The 24,277-nt window shown below is 42.9% G+C and overlaps 2 protein-coding genes across 7 annotated transcripts in view; one reads left to right on the top strand and one right to left on the bottom strand.

The window, feature by feature from the left end:
- The window catches only part of DCUN1D3 (defective in cullin neddylation 1 domain containing 3), a 37,755-nt gene extending 35,411 nt beyond the window's left edge, over positions 1-2,344 (bottom strand). Inside the window, exon 1 of one of the 2 annotated variants that reach the window (XM_069486000.1) lies at positions 2,309-2,344. The gene's annotated coding sequence lies outside the window, so the exon portion shown is untranslated. Of the gene's footprint in view, positions 1-2,235; positions 2,284-2,308 lie in introns of those variants that run through there. The other variant, XM_069485999.1, reaches the window with a different exon arrangement.
- Positions 1,922-20,882, top strand: LYRM1 (LYR motif containing 1). 5 transcript variants are annotated; one of them, XM_069486004.1, is made up of 4 exons: positions 1,922-2,044; positions 15,151-15,309; positions 18,752-18,844; positions 19,884-20,882. In XM_069486004.1, the coding sequence occupies exons 2-4, from the start codon at positions 15,151-15,153 to the stop codon at positions 19,998-20,000; spliced, it is 369 nt and encodes a 122-aa protein (XP_069342105.1). In that variant the 5' UTR covers positions 1,922-2,044; the 3' UTR covers positions 20,001-20,882. The 5 variants fall into 5 exon arrangements, with proteins under 5 accessions (XP_069342105.1, XP_069342103.1, XP_069342102.1 ...); XM_069486002.1 differs by lacking the exon at positions 1,922-2,044 and adding an exon at positions 2,432-2,457 and having other exon boundaries at positions 19,884-20,866; XM_069486001.1 differs by lacking the exon at positions 1,922-2,044 and adding an exon at positions 2,457-2,566.
- Positions 20,883-24,277: the final 3,395 nt, after the last annotated feature.

The following is a 24,277-nucleotide window of genomic DNA, read 5'->3' as shown; positions in this document are numbered from 1 at the left end:
TCTCTATGACCTTGTCTCCTTTCACTCTCCCCTTTGCTCACTAATTTCTAGCCATTACTACTCCCCCATACCCCTCTCAACCTATCCCTTTCTTCCTAGTCCCTGGAATTTGTCAAACTCATTCCAGCCAGTTTCTGTACTACCTACTCTCTGAACTTGAAAAGCTCCTCCCCTTATCTTTTCATGGCTAGCTCCTTCTTTTTATTTAAAGCTCAACTTAACTGTCACCTCCTGGGAAAAGTCTTCCTTGACTGCATCACAGTCAGACACTTACTATCACATCACTCTTATTTCTTCAGCACTTACTCAAAACCTGATTTATTTGCTTATTTATTATTTGTCTCTCTGTCCCCTCCCACCAACTCCGATGTAAGCTCCATGAGGGGATGGATGTTTTGCTTGTGTCCACCTTTGTACGCCTACACCTAGTGCCTGAAACATTGGCTGGCACTTAGTAGCCAGTCAATAAATGTTTACTGAATCAATGAATTTTGGACTTTTTATTCAATAGCAAACTAGGTTCCAAATCAATTAAGGTGAGAACAGTAGTCATTCTTTTGCTATATTTCTGTGAAACATCTAAACACACTGTTACATGTACAATCAAGGCATTAAGTATTCTGTTTTATCAGGCCTGAAAGTCCTGAGAAGTAGTATGATGGGACTCTCTTCCCAGCATCAGAATAACACCCACTATGATAATTCTAGCGATATGCATAGCTTAATTACAGAGGACAGGATTTATGGACACTTCCCAATCAAAGGACCCCTAAAATTTGGGCACTATCTCTAAAGTTCTTCAGAAAACAGTTTCAGATTCAACAGAGGATTTCCAAAAGAATGTATCAACATCAAAACAAAAATCATTACACTTCACTCTGAAATTCATATGACAGGCTAGAGGAGTGCTAGTTGGTGGGTTTTTTTTTAAACCAACAGCCTATCAACAAAGAGACCTTCTTTCCAATCATTCTTTGCTTTCTTCAAACAATTTTCTCACACCCGTTATTGGTTTGTATTCTTCTTTAAAACAAACTAAACAGATCACATTGTGTCATTTAAGACCACCTATACACAAAGAATCAGCTAAGTAAATAAGATGAAAATCAGCACAAGCTGAATGTGTCACTGAAGATTTGTGTGCCACACACAAATGGAGAAAGAGATAAAAGAGCTATTGTCCAATTGTAGAAACAAAAAAGTAATATGGGGTTTTCTGTTCTCTGAAGTGCATCATGAAGAGTGGGTGGAGAGAAACACAGAAATCCAGAATTAGCCTAGCATCAAATCATTTTGTAAAGAGTTGACAACATGTAAATTCCTCACACATAAAGTATTTAGCGCAAGAGACCTTGATTCCTGGGCTATGATGCCATTTAGGATTCCTTGCAAGGGCTTTGGAATCCCAGTATCCATAAAAGAAAATGTTCATTATAATCGGGAGCTACCAGGCATTGAGAAGTACTCCCGATGTGACAGCCTGTAACTGAAGTATTACAAAGCTTGCAGTTAAGATCTGGGATAGAGACTGAACACCAAATTCAAAAGAGGTAGCCAAGGTACTAAGTACCATAAAGGAAGAAAAGGAGGGAAAAAAAAAACCCACGATTGCCACTCAGCCACAAAGAATTACAGTGGAAACGAGGGGTGTGTATGGGGGAGGATGAGGGGTGACGGGGAGTGGGAAAAACAATACATTTGTCACCCCGTCCCACTTCCTATACAGGATACAGGCAAAGCCTCCAGCCCCATTACCTCAGGCACAGATGGTTATCGTTTATAGCAAAGGTGCACAGAAAGGCCTTCAGGTCTGAGCCCCTTAATTCCAGGGCTGTTAATGATTAAAGAGAAGGATGGGGGTGGGGAGCGAAATGAGGGCGGAGGGAGCTAGAGATTCACCCACCACCTCCCCTTTGGGCTCCTACCTCACAGCGCTTACCCAGGACATAGGACCAGAGTCTGCACCCCCTCCAGGGCAGCTCAGTCCCCAGATCCCCAGGCACTGGGTTGAGGGGTGCTGGCGGTGGGGAGGCAGGGACAGTAGGTAAGTTTTCTGAGCCCTGCGGCTGACACGCCACAGGCTCCCCTCACAGCCTCTTCTTCCAGAGGGACCAGTCCAGACAAGGCGCTGATTTCCACTCCTCCCCTTCCACCCCCCCTTCTCGAAAGTACCCAACCCCCGCCCCTTCATCTCTCAGTACCCCCCCTTTTCCTCAACTCCCCCCCCAAACTCACAGCTGCTCCAGAGGTTCCTCCAGTCAAACCCTTTCTGGAAACGACGGCGGCCCGGCGGGTCCAAACCACCTACCATCCCCGCTCGCGTTTCCAGGCTCCCTACCCACGCCGCCGCCGCCTCTTCTTCCACCACTGCCACCGCCTCCTCTTCATCTGCGGCCCACCGGTGGCGGCCGCCCCGAAGCCCCGCCCCCTCCATCGCCTCCTGCATCATCACTTCCGGTAACCCCGCCGGCCGCCAGCTCCAGGAGGGAGAATGGGAGAGGGGAGGGAAGAGAACGAGTCGAAGATTGCGTCACGACGTACGCAAGGCGTACGAAGCCGTCGCCAAGTAAGGGCAAAGGCCTAGCAACAGGGAGGGCGGGCTAGAAGGGGCTGGGTTGGACCACTTTTTTTTTTTTTTTTTTTAAGGGATGGAGGGAGGAGGATAAGGAGAGGATAAAAGGAAAATAGGGAGAGGATGAAGTTGGCTATATTGTTGGATGCGGCGGAGAATGGGGTAGAGTTTGAGGTTTAGGGAGGCTTGAGACTACCCCTGACCTGGAACTAGTGCTCCCGCACGGGCGGGCCTGGTGGTTCGGTCCGGCCTGGCCTACCGCACTAGCCAGTGCTCCGTCGGCCACCTCTCGGCTAGGCTCCTGGCGCCGCCTCCTCCTATCCCGCCCAGGGCTGCGGCGCTTCTGTGGGTGGGGGAAGGCAGGACTGACGCAGAGTGAGTGTAGGGGATGGAGACGCTGACTCCAGGCGCGGGAGACTGGGGTGAAGGGGTTGGCTCCCCAGGGGCAGGGGGGGTGAGGGTGGGGGCGCGGCGTTGCTAGGAGACGCGCCTGTGTGACCCCAGCCTCGCGAGGGCGGCTCGGTGTCATCGCTGCTGGCCTCGGGAACTTGCCTCGCGGAAGTGGCCGGCAGGCCTGGTTTGGGGACGCTGAGGTGCCGTTTGGAAGCCCATTTGAGGCTTTTGTGAAGCTTTCGGAGCCCAGAGTGTAAATGGGAGGTGGTCGGGGCAGTTCCGGGGGCGAGAGGCGTCTGGCTGGGAAGGTCACCCAAACGAGGCACCGTACAGGAACGGAGACTTTCTAGGACAGTGAGAGCCAACTTCCTAGTTCCCTCGATCAACAAACTTGAGAATAAGACGGAGGCCTTGGTCCGTAACTTTTCATTCGAGTGCAGGAGAGAGTTAACAAGTAAATCAATAACGAAGATACCAGCAAGTGAGAAATGCCCCAAAGACCGGATGAAGTTATAGAAGATGGGGGGAGGGCCACTCGAAATCCGGTAAGGCTGTTCAGTGGAGGCCGCGGTTTTGCGGGGATCCAAGAGAAGAGGGAAGATAGGGCATGAGCTTTCTAGGTGGAGAAAAAAAGCCATTGAGAAGGGTTTTAAGGTAGGAAACAGCCAGAAGGCCATGTGGCTTCAGCCGAAAGAGGAAGGGGCAGGCAGAGTGCTCTGTGATGAATTTGGAGAAGTGGCCAGGCGTGACCCAGCAGAGCCTTTCAGCCCAAGGCAAGGGTTTGCCTATTGTATTACCGAAGGGTTTTAAGAAGGGAAGTGACCTAACCTGATTTACATTTTTTAAGAATCACTCTGGCTGCTGGATAGAGAAGGGTGGAAGTAGTCAGACCTGTTAGGAGGCTGTTGCAGTAGGCCAAGGGAGAGGTGACAAACAGTGTTTTTTTTTTTTTTTTTTTTTTGAGACAGAGTCTCACTCTGTTGCCCAGGCTAGAGTGAGTGCCGTGGCGTCAGCCTAGCTCACAGCAACCTCAAACTCCTGGGCTCAAGCGATCCTCCTGTCTCAGCCTCCCGAGTAGCTGGGACTACAGGCATGCGCCACCATGCCCGGCTAATTTTTTCTATATATATTTTTAGCTGTCCATATAATTTCTTTCTATTTTTAGTAGAGATGGGGTCTCGCTCTTGCTCAGGCTGGTCTCGAACTCCTGAGCTCAAACGATCTGCCCACCTCGGCCTCCCAGAGTGCTAGGATTACAGGCGTGAGCCACCGCGCCCGGCCGACAAACAGTGTTGAAAGGGCCATCGGTGGAAATGGAGGGAATTAGATTCATAACATATTTTGGAGGTGATTCTTGTAGGACTTGTGGGGAAATTGGATGTGAAGTGTGTGGGAGAGGGAGGAACCAAGGATGACTCCCTAAGAGAAAACAGTTTGGAAAGGAATATCTTAAGTACTCTGGAACATACTAAGTTTGACAAGTCTATTAACAATTCAAATGAAGATGTCTGGAAGTTAGATATACAAGTCAGGGGGAAAGTCATTGTTAGAGATAGTAAATGCAGGGTTTTTTGTTGTTCCCTGCCCCCCCCCCCCATATCACCTAAGAAGAGAGTGTAGGTAAAAGAGAAAGGCCCCTAAACCCCTTGGGGCTCTTAACATTTAGAGATTATCTAGCGAAGGAGAAGCCCAAGCAAAGGAGACTACTCTTCACACAAACAAGACCTCAAAGAAAAGGAGGAAGCCCCTTTAATATCCTGGAATAATTGGACCCACACTCATAATCAGTGAGACTCATCCACCCACTTGCCAGCTCTACTCATCCTCTAAGGCTTGGCTCAAATCTCTTCCCTCCCTTCCTTTCTCAGTTGTCATTTCTTTTGGACATGTGCACAGGTAATTTGTGTCCATTATAGAAAACCTGACCTTTTTGATAAATTGTTTATATATCTGTCTCCCCCATGGACTGTTGCTTCTCTGTGTCTTGCCCACTAGGCTCTGTACTAGGCGGTTATAGTTAGGCAGGAGCACTGTTCATAAGGTATCAGCCATGAAATTCAACGGCTTCTGTCAAAGGGGTTTTTTTTCCTGACACTGCTCCCAAAACCACCACCATTATGGTCAATATCATAATGTAGAAGAAAGGGTATCAAAAGAAGAATCAGAAGGCCTGGGTTGCAGTCTTGGCTCTGCTACTGACCAGCACAGTGGCCTTGTTGGATAAGGCCCCTTCCCTTTGCATTGAAGGGTTGGCCTAGATTTGAAGTTGCAAACTGACAAGACAGATATTGCCTGCAAACATATTGTTCAGCCCACACAGTGATTTAAATTCTTTTTTAAATTTACTTGCCAACGTTTAAAAATTGGACATCCAAATCCAGATTTTCAGCTTCATTTGAAAAATCAGACAATCTGATTACACCAGCCTTAGGTTCCTATGCAACAACAGTTAGCTAGAGCTGAAAAGCAACTTCCCCCTTTGCATGTGGCTTATGCTCAGAGTTTGCCAAAGGCGTCCTCTCCCTTCCACTACCTGGCTGACCCCTGTGGGCATTTGATTTGCAATTCTTGGTCTAGAGCTGTGCTGTCCTACATAGTCACTAGCCACATGCAACTATTTAAATGAAATAAAAATTCAGTTCCTCAGGTACACTAACCATATTTCAAATGCCCGGTAGCTACATGTGGCCAGTGTTTACACTATTGGACACAGCAGACAGAACATTTCCATTGCAGAAAGTTCTACTGGTCAGCACTGGACTGGAGGAACTTGAAGGTACTCTGCATGCTCATCATTCCCCACACGTACAAAAGTCAAGAAAGTTAGTTAGGAGCTCTGCTGTCTCTGCAGATGAGAAAAGTTGTTCGTTTGACAGTTATTTTGATGGGTGGAGGATACTTAGATGTTCTGAAGGCATGAACCCCTGCGCACAGTTATTTTTCAGATAGTTGGATTGAGGGTCAGGTGCTAGAAAGCTCCAGCTGTATCTAATTGTAGCCAAAACTCTTTGGTCAGTTTCCTAATCTAGTTCCTTAGAAAATTATCACAAAGCAGGAATTTAAATGAGTGTTTTGTGTTCTCAGACTTCTCTAATTGATATGAAGGGTTGAAGATCCTGGCTGGGGAGTTATGAATGAATGACTGGTTGATCGTTAGCGCTGGCCTTCTGTTTCCAGCCCCTCCTGTGCATCTCTGACACCACCTCCTACTTCTGGCAAATGGTTTCCACCACCTCTAGCTGACCCTTGTCTTTGTCTCTTAAAATATGCTAAGGAAACAGATACTTCGATTTCTGTTGAACTGAGGGACTCATAACCTGATTTCCATGTAGAATTTTTATCCCTAAAGGGAAAAATAGCTGTTTATCTATTGGTGGTTGTATCTTGGTTGCAGTAGCCTGATTGGAGTTCCCCTTTACAAATATAATCTTGTGTGTGCTTCAGAGCTGGTGTAATATATATAGAATGGGTATGCTTGCCTCCTGTGATCTTGTTTGGGGTAGTTATTTTAGAAGTCTTCCACACATTAATATTTTGGTTTTTCCTTATGTTCTGAAAAATTCCTATATTACAGGACCCTTATCTTACATCAACTAAAAATATGATCTACCCTTTCCTCCCTGCCCCCATCACGGACACACCATATTCTTGTCACTTTCTGTGTAAAAAAGTGCTGTTTCAGAGAATAGCTGTGGTATGATTAAGTTCACCACACAAGCATATCCTGAGATGTGCAAAACAGTGTGTGGCATTACACTTCCCTTTTTGGATTCTAGTAACCAAAAACTGAATCCAGGAAATAAGTCCACGGGGTGTGTGTGTGTGTGTGTGTGTGTGTGTGTTGGTGGAGGGGAGGATAAGAGACCAGAGATGTGTGGAGCACAGTTTCACTTCAAGGTTATTTGATTGGGGTAAGGATGATATTGTATAGGGTATGAGTGTACGCCAAAAAGGGAGTGTAACAGATCTAGAAGAAAAGTACACTGAAGGATAAACAAGGAGTAAGAGATAAAGGAAGAAAAATAGGAAGGGAAGCCTGGTCGTGCCTTTTGTGTTGGCACCTGCATTATATTTCCAGTAAGAAGTATGTGCTGTGGTCTGAAGATAAGCAGTGCCTCCAACAGGGTTATTTACTCGTACCAAAGAACAATAGCCCTTTGCTGTACAGGGATTATTAATGATCAGAGGGAAACAGCTTTAGGAAAATCCATTACTACCACAAAGCAATAAATTCGCCAACAGGCCACACATTTCTTTTCTCTCCTCTGCAGACAAAGCTTAGCACAGATAAAAGAGGCCTCATTGTTCCTCTACTATTTCCTCCTATTCAGGTAACATTTACCTTTGTTAACTCCCAGTGCTAAGTGATTTACACAGATTGTTCTATGAATAATCCTTACAACTCTTTGAAGAAGGTTCTGTTGTTACCCCATTTTACATTTTAAGAAACTGAGGCTCAGGAAGGTTAATAATTTTCCCAGTGAGGTGAAGTCGGGATTCAGACTCAGATTTGTCCACTCAGAGCCCATATGTTCATTTTTTTTGTATTATATCTGCTGTTCTTACAAATGTAGTCAAACTTTAAATGCTTAAAACTAAGACAGACATTCTCTAATTCTGCTATCTAGGGTAAGAAAGTCTGCTTGCTCTGGCATTATCAAGAGCATTTCAATTCTCTAGAGATTTTCCAAATGACAAAAGTTGTTTTTTTTTTGAGACAGAGTCTCACTCTGGTGCCCCGGGTAGAGTGCAGTGGTGTCATCATAGCTCACTGCAACCTCAAACTCCTGGGCTCAAGCAATCCGCCTTTCTCAGCCTCCCAAGCACCTGGGACTACAGGCGCGCACCACAACGCCCGGCTAATTTTTCTATTTTTAGTAGAGGCAAGGTCTCACTCTTGCTCAGGCTGGTCTTGAACTCCTGAGCTCAAGCATTCCTCCCTCTTCGGCTTCCCAGAGTGTTAGGATTACAGGCATGAGCCATGACAATCTTCTGGATTGGGTTTAACCCCTGATCATTGGGTACAACGGCCCTTATTCCCCAAGAGGATTGTTTTTCAAGAAAAAAAGTATCAGAACCTCATTTTTCTATATGTTTCGTTCTAAGCTTTACGGACACATTGGAAAGCATTTCAGTCCAGTGGACAAACCCTAACTGACCTTAAAAGAACTTAAGAGTGAGGGTTACATCACAGCTGTGTATCTTGTGCTGCCTTAGATGGAACTGAAAGGCCTTCTCCCCAAATGACACTGAATCTTCAGTTCTTCATCCTGACACCCACTGCTCCTGAAAACATTGTGAGGGTTACTAAGTATTTTAAAGTACCCTGAGATCTTCAGTTGGGAAACTTGGTCCAAACCACCATGTATATCATGATGAGAGTAGACATTACTAGTGACCGTTCCATATGTATAAATTTATTCTTGTAATATTTGTCATGTTCCAACTATGTGTCAGCCTAGGAGGGTAATGAATGAGACAGTCCCAACTCCCCAGCACCCCCTCCCCTACAACACACACACAGTGGAAGAAGAAAGGTAAGTCAAACAAAATTACAATGGAGTAGGACAAATGTTATGATGGGAGTAAGCTACAGGTGCCAAGAGTGTACATGGCAGGGGCCCTGAGCCGGTCTCAGCATGAAAAAGGTGCCCCTCGAGGAATGGTGGAAGCCAAAGGATGAGAAGCAGCAAATAAAGGAAGGATATTTCACTTGTGTGAGTTAGAGCCTTCATATGGCAAAAAGGAAGAGGTCCCAGTTCTAAGGAGATAGGGCATAAGGACATGAGACATGCCACCGATGGTGCACAATGAGCACATAAGACCATGGTTTCATCTAGGGGGATTTTACAACCCCCCACCACCACCCCCCTCCAAAAATTCATAAAGTACTTGGGAGAGAAATTTGACTATATTACAGTCATTAGTTATGAGGGGGGGAAAAAATGTCTTTCCTGAAAGAATGGAAAGGTATCTTTCCCTTAACCTCCCAGGGCTTAAAAGTCAGGGTGAATTCCCCTTGCCTTTTTCTTACTCCCTCTGTTGTTTGTTCTGCAACACGTTTTCTTCAACAGAAGGCAAAGCCTCAGGAGAGTCCAACATTTGGAATTTTGACATTCCTGAGACCAGAGTCATACTTCTATAAATTTCATCTGGGGAAAGGGAATTTTCATCTCTGCTCTTAAACTCCAAAGTTGTTTATGCCGTGATAGTCTTTCCAAAGGCAGGGGAAATTGTTCCAGAGTTGGGGGAAAAAGGTGAAGTGGATAAGGCCCCTAGTACTAGCAGATCTTTTCTTTAGGCCTCCTGTAGAACAAGGTCTAGACATACCAAGTGCCTAGGTGAGCCATGTAGAGTTGGTTCTTGGAGCCCTCCAGACCCTTTCACTGTACTTAGGCTCTTGACAGTGAGTAGAAAGCTGAGTGGGTGTTTGTTTTGTTGTTGTTTTTTTAGATTGATCACTGCCCATTATGAGTCTCCATTATTGACTCCAAAATAAAAACAGGGAAAAGCTTGAAGTCAGTTGGGGAAATAATCATCTAGCTTGTTTGGCTCTTGATCCCAACTCAGTCCTGTCAATTAATTGGGGGCATTAGGCAAGACACTTGTTTTGCCCTCTATAAGAGTGGTGGAATCATACAGTAGTTTGATATCCAGCACATTTTAAAAGATGTGATTCACACCATGTTACCCCAACTTGCTTAAGATCTTCTGGTGTCTTCCTTTTGCTCTTAAACTACGAACCAAACTCCTTTCCAAGGCCTATGCCTCCTAACCGGTGCTAGATTCTGTTGACCTGTGGCCTCCTCCCACAAAAGCTCTTGCTGCATTCACAGTCATCTTTGAAGTTCGTTCCTACCTCAGGGCCTTCACTCGTGCTATTGGCTCTTCTTGTACCACCCTCCCCTTAACTTAGTAGGCTCCCCACAGCATTCGGGACTCAACTCAAATATAAAATGGATCACCCAAAATAAGATAGCCCCCACCTCTGCTCATTTGTATCATAGTACTGCTTCCCTCCTTTAAAGCACATCACTATCTGAAAGTCTTTGTTTTTCTTGGATATCATTTGCCTCTGCCACTAGAATATAAGCTGTAGCGGGGTTATAAATATGGCTGCTTGTTTATCACTGTATCCCCTGGCACATGGTGAGCACTTAATAAATGCTGAGTGAATGAATGGATGGATCCTTGGGAGGGAAGAGTAAGGCCTGTAGGGTAGTAGCACTGCAGTGAGCCCCTGCCCTGGTGTCTGTTTTATGATGTCAGCTCCCTTTGGCTTTGGAGGGGACAGGGTTGCCATAGGGCACAGAGGAGCAGCTCAGTCCAGCCAAGTGCCCAGCCTGCTCTAAAGGTGCTGGGATGGAACATAGTTATCGAAGAAGGGCAGTTGCAGCCTAGGGGCAGAGGCCGATAATAAATGGGAAACCTTATGAAAACACTCTTGTAATCCATATGAAGATATAAAAAGAATTGCTTCCTTTGCTCTTTGTATAGGAAGGGAATAGAATTATTTAGCTCCTTTTGTCACGACTAAGCTGTTTAAAGCAATCAACAGACATTCAGCATTTATTGAGATTGAGCAGCCTATTTAGTGATTAAAAGCATGGCTCTAACTCCAGACTGTCTGGGTTTGAATCTTGGCCCTGCTTATTACTACCTGTGTGACCTTGGACTAGTTACTTAATCTCTCTTTGCATCAAGTTCCTCCTTTATAAAATGGGGGTAATAGTAGTATCTACCTTATAGGATTGTTATGATTATGGGACTTAATATATACAAAGCACCTAGCAAAGCATCTGGCACACAGTAAGTGCAAAGCAATGTAGCTTTTATTATTATCACTATAATGAACAAGACACAGTCCCTGCCCTGCAGGAATTCAGAGACTCTGGGAAGAAAAATACGTATAATAAAATAACTGCAGAAGAGCGACACATGGCCATGATAAAAGCAGGGAAGAGGGTGCTTTGGATGATAGTCAATAGGTGTCCACTCTGTGGGGTGTGGTGGCTAGCAGAGAAGAGACATTTTAAGTGCAAGGCTAAATCAGGACAAACAGAAGCATGACACAGCAGGGCACTTTAGAGCAGCAGCCCCAAACTTCTGCTACTCAGAGTCCACATGACAATTTTTGCTATCACTTACCTGTATTTTAAAGCAGCTTAAAAATGTTTGTAACTCATTTATTCAATGGAAGCTCTATATCACACAAAATCTAAATCATGGATTTGATGGGCCATTCTAATATGCATTAATCACAAATAATAAAATAAAATCACCTTCCTAACCAATCTTTGGAACACCTGTATTAGGAGAAACCTCCCAATTATAACCAGAGGCCAAAACACTAGCAACATCATTTGTCAGCCTTTCCTTAATGGCACAGGCCTGCACATAGTAGGTGCTCAGTAATGAACTTCACCTTAGCACATGTGTATAAACCTGTGTTTATACACGGGGTGTGATTTTAAGAAAAGAGACCAGTTTCCAGTCATTTCCTTCTGGGCACACCCCACATCTTCAGTCTTTCCTTATTCTGGGACTTGGGGGTTAGGGAGAGGAAAAGGAATAAAGAGTTTCAAGAAATATCAATCTCTGAATAAAGTTTGTAAAACTTTGTAAAATTTCTATAAGAATAGACTTCATGGCCAGTTGAGACTGCAGTTCAACTGTCTTCTAAACAAATGAATAATTCTTGATATGTTGCCATGGGAAAATGCCAGCAGACCCCATTGTATCAGATCAACCCCTGATATTAATGAAGAAGGACAGGGGCTACCTTAGTCTTGTGTGAATTGTGAGAGATAATTGATAGTTTTAGAGGAATAAATGTTGGTTTCAAGCCATTAAATTCAAAGGGGGGAAACTACTTGGGAAGAGGCAGTTTTTCTAAATGAGTTGCTTTCTAGGAACAAAGACAAAAATATAAACCAAAAGGAAAAGAGCTTTTTAAATTTTTTTATATAGGGCTGATTCTGTTTCTAGAATCACAGGCTTTCTGTAGCATGAGATATTTGCATTTATTCAGCAAATGTTTGTTGAATACTGATTATGCACCTTTCTAGGTGCTGAGAGTTAAGCAGTAAATAAGATGAATGTGGTTGCTGTCCCCATAAAGGTTAGAGTCTGTTGGGGGAAGACATTTACCAACCATTACTTAAGTGATGAGCACTACAAAGAAGAAATACCAGGAGTTGTGGAAAGGTTCACCAGAGAGACCTGACCCAGTGCGTGTGGAGGAAGGAAATGAGGGAGGATTTTCTGTTTTCACCGGGAACTGAAGGATGAATAGAAGTTGGTAGGTAAAAGGGAGGGGGATCAGGGGAGAACCTTCTAGAAAGGGGGAACAGCATGGTTATATGCCCCCTAAGACAAGAAAGAACATGGTTCCCTCAGAGAACTGAAAAGAAATCAGTAAGAAAAGAACAAAAGAAGCGTTTTTCTTGTTTTCCCTTTTTCTCTCAAGACTCAGAAGGAAATGGCATGCTAGATTTGATAATAGCACACAATGGTGAATGCAGCTTTAGGCCCTCTGGAAATCTTTGAAACTTAGGTTTTCTGGGTCACCTGATATTTGCAGAGGGAGACATCAGTTAAATTCCTTTCAGGATTAGTTTTTAAAACACTTAAACATTAATTAAAGTGTTTTGAAAATAGTCCTATTAAGTACCAATTATTAGTACTGCTTATTACCTTGAGTAACCTAATTGCAGGGCTTGTGTATCAGATTATGGTACGTGATCAGTTAAGAGTTTGAGGTGGTGGTTCTTACAGTACTAGAAGGATACCAGTTAAAGTCGGGCTTTGGAGAAGGTCGCTGCTATTTTAATATGTCTGACCTTCTTCACTTTCCTCCTCAAGTGTCTCGCAGTCGAGGAAGTTTCGTCTGTTAATGACAGGAAAGTGAAGCAATCATTAATAGATGTTACTTACAGACTCCCTGCCCTTCACAGGAACTGACTCACGTATTTTCATATGAAACCATGGAGTTTTAGGGAGAGCCAGAAACTCGGAAACCTGTTTCCTTACCAGGAAAAATGTCATCATCTCATCTGGGTTTTTATTATGATTAGCCACAAAGCATGATGATGTTCTCTCTTGGTTTTTATGAATTCCTTTTAAGCATTTTTTCTGTGAAGCATCATGGACTCAGAATTAGTGCTGAATATAACTTTGGTCCTTTTAACCTTTGAATTAGGTGAAGTAGTGCTTTTAAGCTTTTCATCAATTGCTTCATTCCTTGCTCAAGAATAGTTTCAAGAAAGGTCCCCAGGGTCAAGGGTAGACAGGAAGGGCACTCACATTCAAAAGAGAAATTCTCTGTAAGGCAAATTCCTTGCAGGTACTTAGAGTTTTTAGGTAAACACACCTCCTTCCAGTTCCTATCTGCATTCTTTAGCTGCTCAAATTGTCATAATTTCAGGACCACCCTGAAGCATACTATCTACAGGGCTCATGCCTCCCCATTTGGGTTGGAAATGGATCATATTCCTGAAGAGCAGTGAGCAGCCTGCTTCATGATCCTGAGCCTGCCTGTTTGAGGAAAACCCAGGACTCAGAATGCGATGTCCAAGTGCCTGGCCCTGCGACTTACTCACCAAATCTGCCCTTGCCTTCCCAGCCTGTTCTCTTGTTTAAGACAATGCAATAGTCGTTACTCTAATTCTGGCTAAGCAGAATCTTCCAGGAGTGGCGCTTTTCTGTTTTCCCTGAATTTCTTTTAGATGTAAAAATGTAAATAGTAAAAAAAAAAAAAAAAAAAAGGTCTAAAGTTTTTGCATAAGTTAAAAAGAAGAAAAGCAAACACCTAATGCCCATCAATAGTTGGGATATCTTCATACAGTGGGCTGAACTGCAGCAGTGAGAATGTATGAACTAAAGCTACATGTCACAACATGGATGAATCTTACGAATATGACGGGCAAATTGCATTATTTATATATATATATAATATTTAAGCTTACAAAACAATGCTATTTAATGTTAAGTATAAAGATATGCATGGCAATGATAAACAACAAATTCAGGATAGTGGTTCCTTCTAGGAGGGAAGAAGGGGCCGGGGGTTTCAACTATAATATATACATAATTTATTCTTTAAGGCCTATTGGGAATATATGGCTATTATATTATTCTCTGTATTTTTGTGTATCTGAAATATGTTGTAATAAAAATAACTTAAAGATGATGGGAATTTTACTTTTAAAAATACAGTTAGCCTTATGGACTATACTTGGGTTGGTTCTCATTTAGCCAAGTCCTCTGACATTAAAACTGATGTTTCAGAGTAAAATCCCAGAGGGGCCACAAGCTCTTCAGTCATCAGAAAGATTTTTAGTTATACTTATCATACAGCTCTTACCGGACAAGAAAGTAGACCGATTTTGAGAAGTATTTTCAAAGAAGTTTAAAAGAGAGGTTGCAATCTGAGAGCCTCTGGCCAGAGCTGGGCCCACAGACTCATTTTGTTTGGCCTGCATGGTACTCACATTTTCAAAAGTGAAGACTTAATGTCCTTTTTTGAGATTTCATGTTTTAAAACTCCAGATAGCCACCTATTTTTACACTGTCAAGAAATCTGGCATCCTGAGGCCCTCATTACTACATGGCAGCAGCTGGTGGGAGCTGAGTAGCAACTGTTCCCTGTCAAGGGGGCATGTCCTGTCCAGTTGGCCATTGTCCTTATCCAGCCAGGTTCCCTCATTTGTATTACCTGCCAGGCACAGGAGGCACTTGTTTGCAACCAGTGTATTAAATCCCAGTTCTCACTTAACTAGAAAATTCAGTTATCTAAAATGTGCCTTCTCCTGGTCATTCAGGTTAGTGATATGATTTTACCAGAATACACACTAAAAGCATCATTTCTAAGGCATTCTGTTAAGACTGGTTTAAAGAGTAGTAAATGTGCGTTTTGGTTTTGCCCTGTTCATAAACACAGCCTTCATGGCAAACAGCATGGTTAAGCAGCCCACAGCCATGGGATGATGTACAAAGCCATTCGAGAGCTGGTGTTTCTACTACGCCTTTCTGGCAATGCTACCCAACAGATCTTTTGAGAAAGAGCAGTTATTTGTAGACTAATTAAAGATCTTGATTTTTAAAAATGTACATCTGCCTAGCTGCCTACTGTCAAATTGCATTTTTATGCAAATTTTCCCTCTTCTATTTTGGTGGGTCTGAAGATGACAACAGCAACACGACAAGAAGTTCTTGGCCTCTACCGCAGCATTTTCAGGCTTGCAAGGAAATGGCAGGCAGCCTCGGGGCAGATGGAAGACACCATCAAAGAAAAACAGTATATACTAAATGAAGCTAGAACACTGTTCCAGAAAAACAAAAATGTAAGTAAGTTGGCCCCAGTTGGAGATTGCAAGGAGGAGAGTAGTTTCTTGTGTTTGTTCATTTCTTCTCTGACCGAAATTGAGAGGACTGAGTGGTACAGTCACGGTGGCAGAGTGTGGGACAGAAAGGGGCCAGAGGCACAGCTTGGCTAGCTTGCCCAACCACTGGAAAGTCGAGCCTAGCCTATGTTTCTGTGTTCACTTGTTCCGGGTCTCAGTCCAGCCTGTAAGTGGCCCAGCGTCCTCAGAAGACCCCATAAGCCAGGTGACATGAGTCAGCCAATGACAGTTTTCAGAGGAGCTGTTCCTCACATACTGTGCCTGTTGCCAGCCACTCCCACAGGAGGTACACAGGGAAATGGTTTTTCAATTCATAAACTATTCAAAGCATCCAAATATAAACCCACTCAAAGGAAAAAGAATAGGATTAAGACACAGGGTTCCCTTCATAACTTAGCTTTGAACTCAAGCCTCTTTGCCTAGCAGAGTGAGGTTGCCCTCTGGGACCACAGAGTTGGGTAGAATACAGCCTCCATTAGCTAGTGTAACAGCATTGTGCACCCAGACAGACTCCAGGGAGCCAGATTTGACCCACCCCAACAACCTGTTAGCTCACCGGGAAGACCACCTAGCACTAAGCACAAAAGAGGCTTTCGCCCCTAATTTTCTTCAGCCTTTTTGTTACCGATCTGATGGATTCAGTGCTGTGGCTGTTTCCCTCATGAAACTTCCTAACAATCTACTCTCACTAGTTTTGCCTCCCTGACCTCTGACTGTCTCCTTTTTGGTCCTGTCATCCTCACATCCCCTCCCACCAGCTATAGAGTCCTCTGGAGCTCAGCCCTCTGCGCTGAGGCCCATGCAACATACAGCCACCTGTGGTTTCAGCTCTCACATCTACATACCTAGCCTTGGCCTTTGCCTGGCCATCTGAAGGACCTCACCACAGCATGATGGTCCAAAGCAGAGTCATCTTTCCACAAGAGCGCTCCCCTTCCCAGCCAGTCCATTGCTGTCACACCCTGCTGTCACCACTCTGCAACTCTTTGTACTCATTCCTCATTCAACAAATATTCGAGTACCCGCCATGTGCCAAACACCAGACCAGACGCTGAGAGCCTAAAACTGAGCAACACCAAGACAGGTGCCCTCAAAGATGTTTGAGAGTTAAATGGAAAGAAATATTAATATAAAATTACAATTGAGACAAGTGCTACTAAAGAAACCCTCCTAATCTACAATGCCTTACCCTTCTCGGAATTACTGAAGCTTCCCTCCCTGCCATCTTGCTTGTGAAGCTTCTCTCTACCCTTCTGACCATCCTCTAAACCCAGCTCCTCCAAACTTTTTCTGCTCTGCTAAGCAGAGCACCTGTTCTGAATTCCTGTAGCAGTCATTACCCTCATTGATTATAGACCACTGTGCCTTTTCTGTAGCTTTATGTATCAGAGTTGTTCTGCCCAGGCAATAACTGGTTGTCAAAGGCAGTGTCCAGCCTCGTGCTGGGGATAATGTAGTCCCTGCCCAGTAAACCTTTGTAGGTTTACTCACCTGAACACTACCCAAGAGTCTTTGGATTTTCAGTTATTGTGTTAATAATAATCCTTCCTTTGCTTCTGTTCAGACTGGCCCAAGGGGTAAACCAGAGGGAGGTATGTGCCACTAATGGGACTTGAGATTATTTGGGGGGGTGGGAAGTGCATGGGTTTTTAATTTTAAGATATGTACTCGTTTTGTCATTTATTAGAAAGAAAAGAGAATATCACACTACGGTTTCACAAATATTGCTTAGGAGAGAGTCCATTTAAAGAAAAATTTTACTATTAGTATAGGTAGTGTATTCATACGGCAAAATCATGCAGGCAGCCCATGAACAACCGTTTTTAGAGTACCGTAGCCCAGACTTGTTCAGATGGACAGCTGGAGCCCCAGAAGCCCTGACCTCCTTAACCATGTCTTTGTCAGGGGTTTTCCTTTCTCCCCAATCCCTCATCCAGACATAAGCAGTTTCTCATAACTTCAGTTCCTCTGAGAGCTTAATAATCCGAAGCGATCCCATGCATTGCTCTAAATTTCAATGGGCAAATGGAAACATGGAAATCTATTCCTAATGCGGACAGCAGAGCAATAGCTTCTGAGAAGCAGAAGTTAGAGAATTGAGCCTCTGCCCCAAGGGACTCAACTGTGGTTCTCTGCATTGCTGGTCCTGGAACTCTCCAAGAGGTACCCCAGGACAGGAACTCCTTTGGAATTTCTAAGCCACGTGGATCCAGACTTTGCTGTGGGTGTCATCTGGGGCTGATGCAATCCTAGCTCTGCTTTGAGGCCCACTTGCAAACTTGTAGTAAATCCACGTCTTGATTCATTTTCCTCCCTGGGAATGAAAGTTTCTCCCCTTCTCCTACTTGGCTTTCTGTTTTTCAGAATGAACTTTCCGTTCCTCTACTTGAAAGTGGATTACCAGGATTTGACTGTCTTGGAATTTCAAAAGCCCTTTGATCCCTTTGCTAATGAGCAAGGCAGTTTACTGTTTAAAATAAGAGGTAGATCATTCTCCAGTATCTTACTCAGGGATTTTTGGACAGCGCCTTGCAGAAACAGTTGGGTGACTTAAAGTTTAATCAGCATGGGGAGGGTGTGAAGAATCGCTCTCATTTAGTGTTGGTGGGAATAAAATTTATAGTTTGTTGGTGGGACTATAAATTGGTACAAACTCTAGAGGATAATTTGGGAATATCTGTGAGAATTAAAAGTGTATGAAGATATGCCCTTTGTCCTAGCAGTTCTCTCTCTAGGAATTCATCTTTTAGAGATATATATATATATATATATATATATATATATATGAGCCAAAGAAAGTTCAGAGGGATCCATGGCAGAATTGTTTATAAGGGCAAAAGATTGGAAGTAACCTAAATGTCCACCAGTAGGAGATTAGTTAAATTATAATGAAGCCTTATGTTGGAAGTTTGGATAGCTGTTGAAAAGAATGGGACAGCTCTATATGTGTGAAAACAGGAGGAGTTTCACGTTATGTCAGTGAAAAAGCAAGGTTCAGAACAAAGTGAGCTATCATTCATGTAAGGAAAAAAAACTAATCCTCTATATAGATGTGTGCTTATATATACATACAATATTCCTGGAAGGACACACAAGAAACTGCTAACTGTTGTCTCTGAAAAGGGGAACCAGGAAACAAGGGTATATTCTTTTGTATTATTTGAGTTATTTTTACCATGTGTATTTATTACCTATTTTAACAATTTTAAAACTGTAATCCACAGTAAGTTTTAATATTAAATTGCTTTTGATATTTCAAATTATCAGTATTTAATATTTGATGCTGGCTAGTGAACTAAAAAAGTTTGAGAAAATATATACCTATACTTTATGTACCATTAGAAAGAAACTAACAGCCTCATTTCTTCTTCCCTTTCAATAGCTTACAGACCCAGACCTGATTAAACAGTGTATAGATGAATGCACAGCCAGGATTGAACTTGGGCTGCATTACCAGATTCCTTATCCCCGGCCAGTAAGTGTGACTCCAGTTAACAGGTGGTGGGTACTTATCCTCATCAACCCAGTTATTTCCAAGAATGTGTACCAAGAGGACTAGTGCTTGCTGAGAAGCCCAGAGCCACTGTGGGAGGCATGTTGGAAATAAGCTATCCTTGCATGCCGCCAACCCATCACAACAAACTAAAATGTCAATGAATGCGTGATTTCTCCTACTTTACAGCTTTCCCACATATGGAAGGGAAAACCAGCTCATAAGTATACAGCTTTCTCTTTTGACTTTCATCTTTTTTATGGAAATGTTTTTATTTTCCTTATTATAAAAGACAGGCTTGTTATTATTAAAAGAATAAAGTTCAAGCATTAAGGGAATGCATTAAGTAGAAAGTGAAAATTGTCAAAAATTCTTACCCCATGGAAGTGACCACTGTAACTGTTAGGTTGGACCACATGAAACTGCCAATATTCAACTATTTGACCTACAAAAACAACAATTTTGTAGTGTATTGGTTCAACCAAGTAGTTTGGTAATACATCCTTTTAGTCTTTTCATGTACATACATTTTCTCTACATTTGCAGGATTCTGGGCATACTTTTCTACTGCCTACTTATTTTACTTCATTGCTTTTGGACATCTTTGTATATAGCTCTGCCTCACTCTTTTTCAGTGGTTGCATTGTATGCTATTGTAAGCATATGCCATTGTATTAGTCAGGGTTTTTCAGAAAAACAGAACCAGTAGGATAGAGATAGATATATCTAGATACGGAAATATCTAGATATACGTGTGTGTGTGTGTGTGTGTGTGTGTATAAAAGGAGGTTTATTATGAGGAATTGACTCAAATGATTATGGAGGCTGAGAATTCCCATGAGTTTCCATCTGCAAGTTGGAGACCGAGGAGAAAGCCAGTGGTATAATTCAGTCGTTGAGTAAGTATAGGTTTAGCACTTAGCAGAAAGTATGGTACTTAGTAAATCCACAATGAATATAAGGTGCTGCAATGATTATGAATGTGGTTCTTAATATCATCATTATTACTATTATTATTCAGATTCATCTGCCTCCAATGGGCCTCACGCCACTACGAGGCCGGGGACTTCGAAGCCAAGAGAAACTGAGGAGACTTTCCAAACCAATATATCTCAAATCTCATGATGAAGTTTCCTAATCCAAGAAGAAAGTTTATTTCTGGGAATGATGAGCCAGCTAGGTCTTGAATGTAAATGAAATGGCAAAACACTTCTTGATGAGGGGCAAAAATTCAAATATCTTCGTAAAACCTCCAAAACTGATCCTCACCCCACAATGTGAGCCCACATATCCCCAGAGTTTGCCCAGGTCTTACTGCCTGAGTGGATGGCATTAACCCTAGACGTCATGGGCCTCATATCCTCACTGAAATCACCTTTGGAAACAAGACTAAGGCCTGTGGGAGGACGGCTGAAGGGTGAGAAAGCTTTTCATGGGAATGCCATTCACCACTTGTACCAGCTCATGCAAAAAAACTCAGCCAGTTGCTAGAATTTCTTATGGCTACTGTAAAACTATGTACCACTCTCAGGATTTTTTTTCAAGTTATAGATTTACTTTAAAGTGGGGTGTTTTGTGCGTGCTTTTTTTGTTGCCTTTTGACCCTTCCAATTTCCAGATAAACTCCCCTTAAAAAGTGCATCATTGGATTGATCACGGTTTTTCATGGAAATTTTATATGGGACTCATTTCTGTCTTAGTTAAATGCATATGTTTATCTTATTTTAAAGCCTGTGATTACTTAGGCTGCACTTAGGATCTGAAAAGCTCACTTAAAACTCATACTGCATTCATTATATTACTGTAACATAATTGAAAAGTACAAGGTCCAAGCTGGCTTTCAAATTATATCTAAAGAGAAATGGGACAAATATAGATGAAAATATAAAGGATTTACACCCCTGCACCCCTAACTGTGGAGTTAGGCGAAAGTCCCATGCCAAGTCATTTGTACATCAGTGTCATTCCCTCTTATCTATGAAGAAGATGGGCATCACCAATAAAGGCAAACTTCTATCAATTTTGGGCTCTATATTCTTTTCCAAAATGGACTTCTGATCCTCAGAAACAGCAGTTGGAACCTATTCCTATCAGTAGAAGCATATTTTTTTCATACTCAGGGTATGTATTACATTGTTTGGCAATGACATGGAGAACAGATATGATCCTCTATCAGTGGAGAAATAGCATATGTATGTTTAACATGAATGCAGCTATAGGCCTTAGTCTGTTTTGTGCTGCTATAACAGTGTATGAGACTGGGTAATTTATAAAGAACAGAGATTTATTTCTTATGGTTCTGGAGGGCTGAAAGTCCAAGTTCGAGGGGCCTGCATCTGGGGAGGGCCTTCTTGCTAAGTCATTACATGATGGGAGGCATCCCATGGTGAGAGAGCAAGAGAGGGGTGAGCTTGCTTTTATAACAAACCCACACCTGCAACAAGATATCCTATCTCATCACTCTTAAGTTCTACCTTCCACAAAGTCCCAGGACATGGACACAATTCCACCAAGTTCTTTGCAACCATATGACAAAGGTGGCCTTTACTCCAGTTTCTAATACCTTGTTCATTATTTCTCCAAGACCTCATCAGAATGGTCTTTGCTGTACAATTTTCTAATCAACCACGTAAGTTATTCCTAAGAAGATTTAGGATTTTCCTACAGCTCTTGTCTTCTTCTCAGTCTTCATCAGAATTTCCCTAATGTTCCATTCCTGGCAATCTAGGCTTTTTCTAGCCTGCTCCTCCAAATTCTTCCAGCCTCTACCTATTACCCAGTTCCAAAGCTGCTTCCACATTTTCAGGTATTTGTTATAACAGCCCCACTTCTTGGTACCAATTTTCTGTTTGTTTCATGCTGCTATAACAGAATACCTGAAACAGGATAATTTATAAAGAACAGAGATTTATTTCTTACAGTTCTAGAGGCCAAGAAGTCCAAATTTGAGGGGCCTGCATCTGGCAAGGACCTTCTTGCTGTGTTGTCACATGGTGATGTCATCACATTGTGAGAGCAAGAGAGGGCTGAACTCACTTTTATAACAGCCCACTCCTGTGATGACATTCATCCATTCGTGAGGGCAGAGCCCTCATGAATCTAATCACCTCTTAAAGGACCCACACTGTTGCATTGGACATTGTTTCTAACATATGGACTTTGGGAACATATTCAAATCATAGCAAGGCCTTTGGTGAGAAGAGACAGAGAAATTTAAATGTACCGGCAGGTGTGTTGGCCTTTCCATAGCCATTCAGTGCACACATATCCCAACCTAGCTTGAACTGAGAGACATGAATTTGCTCTTCCTTCTGCCACTCTTCCTTCCAGCCGGTCTCATGGTGGAGGCACTCCCCTGCCCAGAAGTGGTTCTAATGTTTAAAGTTAAGTATTTCCTATGCAACATGGAGCTTGTGAAGTCAAGCCAATTACTTCATTTGGTGGTCAGCCAATGAAACAGCGATCTGTTCTTGTACTGGAGGGGAAAACTGGACCAAGTGAGACATGGCTTCCCTGTCTCCACCATGGTTCCTTTCTAAGTAACTCAAGATGATTTCGACTATGTGCAATTTTTCCTTACTCTACTGAGTGTAGAAATCACCCTTCTCACCCACCCTCCTTCAAGATGGAAGTTTATCTAATTGCTAGCCAACCTTTGCGCATCTTCCACAGGCCAGGAATCTTACCTAAATGTGACTTTTATATGCTTAGCCCCCTTTGCAAAGATGCATATACTATTATTCAAAAACATAATTGTTGATTTACTATCAAACCTTCTATGTAACCTGTGTTTTGTTTTTAATAGTATCTTCCCCATTTTCTCTCCAAGACTATAAAATCCCCATCTTCAGTCTTATAAAAGCAGAACCTACTTTCCCTACATCCCCTCCTTCAATGTAATTATCTTCCCATACTGACAAGGACTGAACATAACTGTTTACCCAACAGCTAGATTTTTAAAGAGCAAGGACTAGCTTGGTGACAAGGTTTGTCTGATGTCATCGGCTGAGCTATTTATAAGCAGGGCCTGCAGCTTCTCACTGAGCTGATCTCTGGCCATCTCTTCCCCAGGACTCCAGCCTCTAACTCACCACGATTTCTGAAGAGCATATTGCTTTCCCAGGAGGAGACATTAATTACTGCATTGGCCCCAGTAGAAAATGACCTCAAATTTAGGGCAATCTTTCTTTTCAAAGTGGAGGAAATTTTTTAAATTACAAAAATTTAATCCATCATATGAAAACATTCTGTCCCTTGACCCCTGAGGAATGAGACAGTCAGTCCCTGCCGCCCTCAGCTTTTTGTTGCTGAGGCTGTAGTTAGATAACTGTAATTAAAATTCAATTGTTCTCTTAGCAACCCCCTCACAGCCAGCTCTTTTACAGCTTGCAATGTTACTTACCTACCAGTCCAAGATTCAGGGATTTGAGATCCAGGACATCTTTCTATCTGAAATGACTAACAGTCTGATTTGGAACAATAAGGCAGTTCAAGCTATCTGTTCATTCTGATTTTTTTTGCCCCATTGGAAAAAGTTTTGTTTCTTAGGGGAGAAAAAAAAAGCTCTTAAGCCACCTACCTTGAGCTGCAAGAGACTGTCTCTTCTTCACTGTCTCTTTATTGCCCCCTGGCAAGATTTGAAGAATTTCCGTTGACAATTTCTGGGATCACTTGGATCATTTGCTGATCTCAGAATTCAGAGTCCTCAATCAGCATTTGGTTGGCACCATGAAGAAACTGAAATTTCCGGAATATGTTTATTCGGTTCTCAGAAGTTTCCCACATTCAGGAAAAATCAAAGACCCTGAGTCAGGACATTTCTTCTAGAGATAAGGCAGAAAAGCCAGGCCAGATACATTAAGACTCTCAAGCAGCCTTATGCGTTTGCTCAATTGCAAAGTGACCAATGGGAACGCCCTGCAAGAAGCCATTTGGAGCCAAAGGCTACATGAGAGAATTCATGAAGAAGTAATACATCAAGAATTTGATTTTTATCTCCCTCAAGATTCTCTTCCAGCTGCCCCTCGGGAGAAACAAGTGATTGAAATTTCTTGGACAGAGTTGTGTAGTTGGAGCTGAGATTCTACATCACAACAGAGCCAAGTCCTTGGCAGGGAGGCAGCCTGTGGCAGTGAAAAATGCAGGGGTTTAAGAGCCAGACCAACCTCAGCTCAAACCTGGCTTTGCAAAGTGAAAGAGCTGCGTGATCCTCGGCAAGCTACTCGATCTCTCCAAACCTCCAGAGGGAGAGACAGTCACTCCCACCACACAGGGTCAAGCAAGATATCTAAAGGCCCGGGCTCAAACCATGGCACACAGTAGGCGTACAACAAATATTGCTTCTCTCACTTCCCCTTTCTTCCTGAAATTTCCACCTATCTGTGTGGGCTAGCAAGACAAGCAACTGGGTCTCAG

This window comes from Eulemur rufifrons, chromosome 14 (genome assembly GCF_041146395.1).
Source record: "Eulemur rufifrons isolate Redbay chromosome 14, OSU_ERuf_1, whole genome shotgun sequence".
Classification (NCBI taxonomy): Eukaryota; Metazoa; Chordata; class Mammalia; order Primates; family Lemuridae; genus Eulemur; species Eulemur rufifrons.
Note: the sequence above shows the minus strand (reverse complement) of the source record. Positions and strands in the feature narration are given on the sequence as shown.

What these genes read in the sequence shown, in the direction of transcription:
- LYRM1 (XM_069486001.1), top strand. Translation starts at nt 2,492, where the DNA reads ATGGGAGAGGGGAGGGAAGAGAACGAGTCGAAGATTGCGTCACGACGT. An exon ending in GCGTACGAAGCCGTCGCCAA is followed by an intron (nt 2,567 to 15,150) that starts GTAAGGGCAAAG and finishes GTGGGTCTGAAG; the next exon opens with ATGACAACAGCAACACGACA. An exon ending in TGTTCCAGAAAAACAAAAAT is followed by an intron (nt 15,310 to 18,751) that starts GTAAGTAAGTTG and finishes CCCTTTCAATAG; the next exon opens with CTTACAGACCCAGACCTGAT.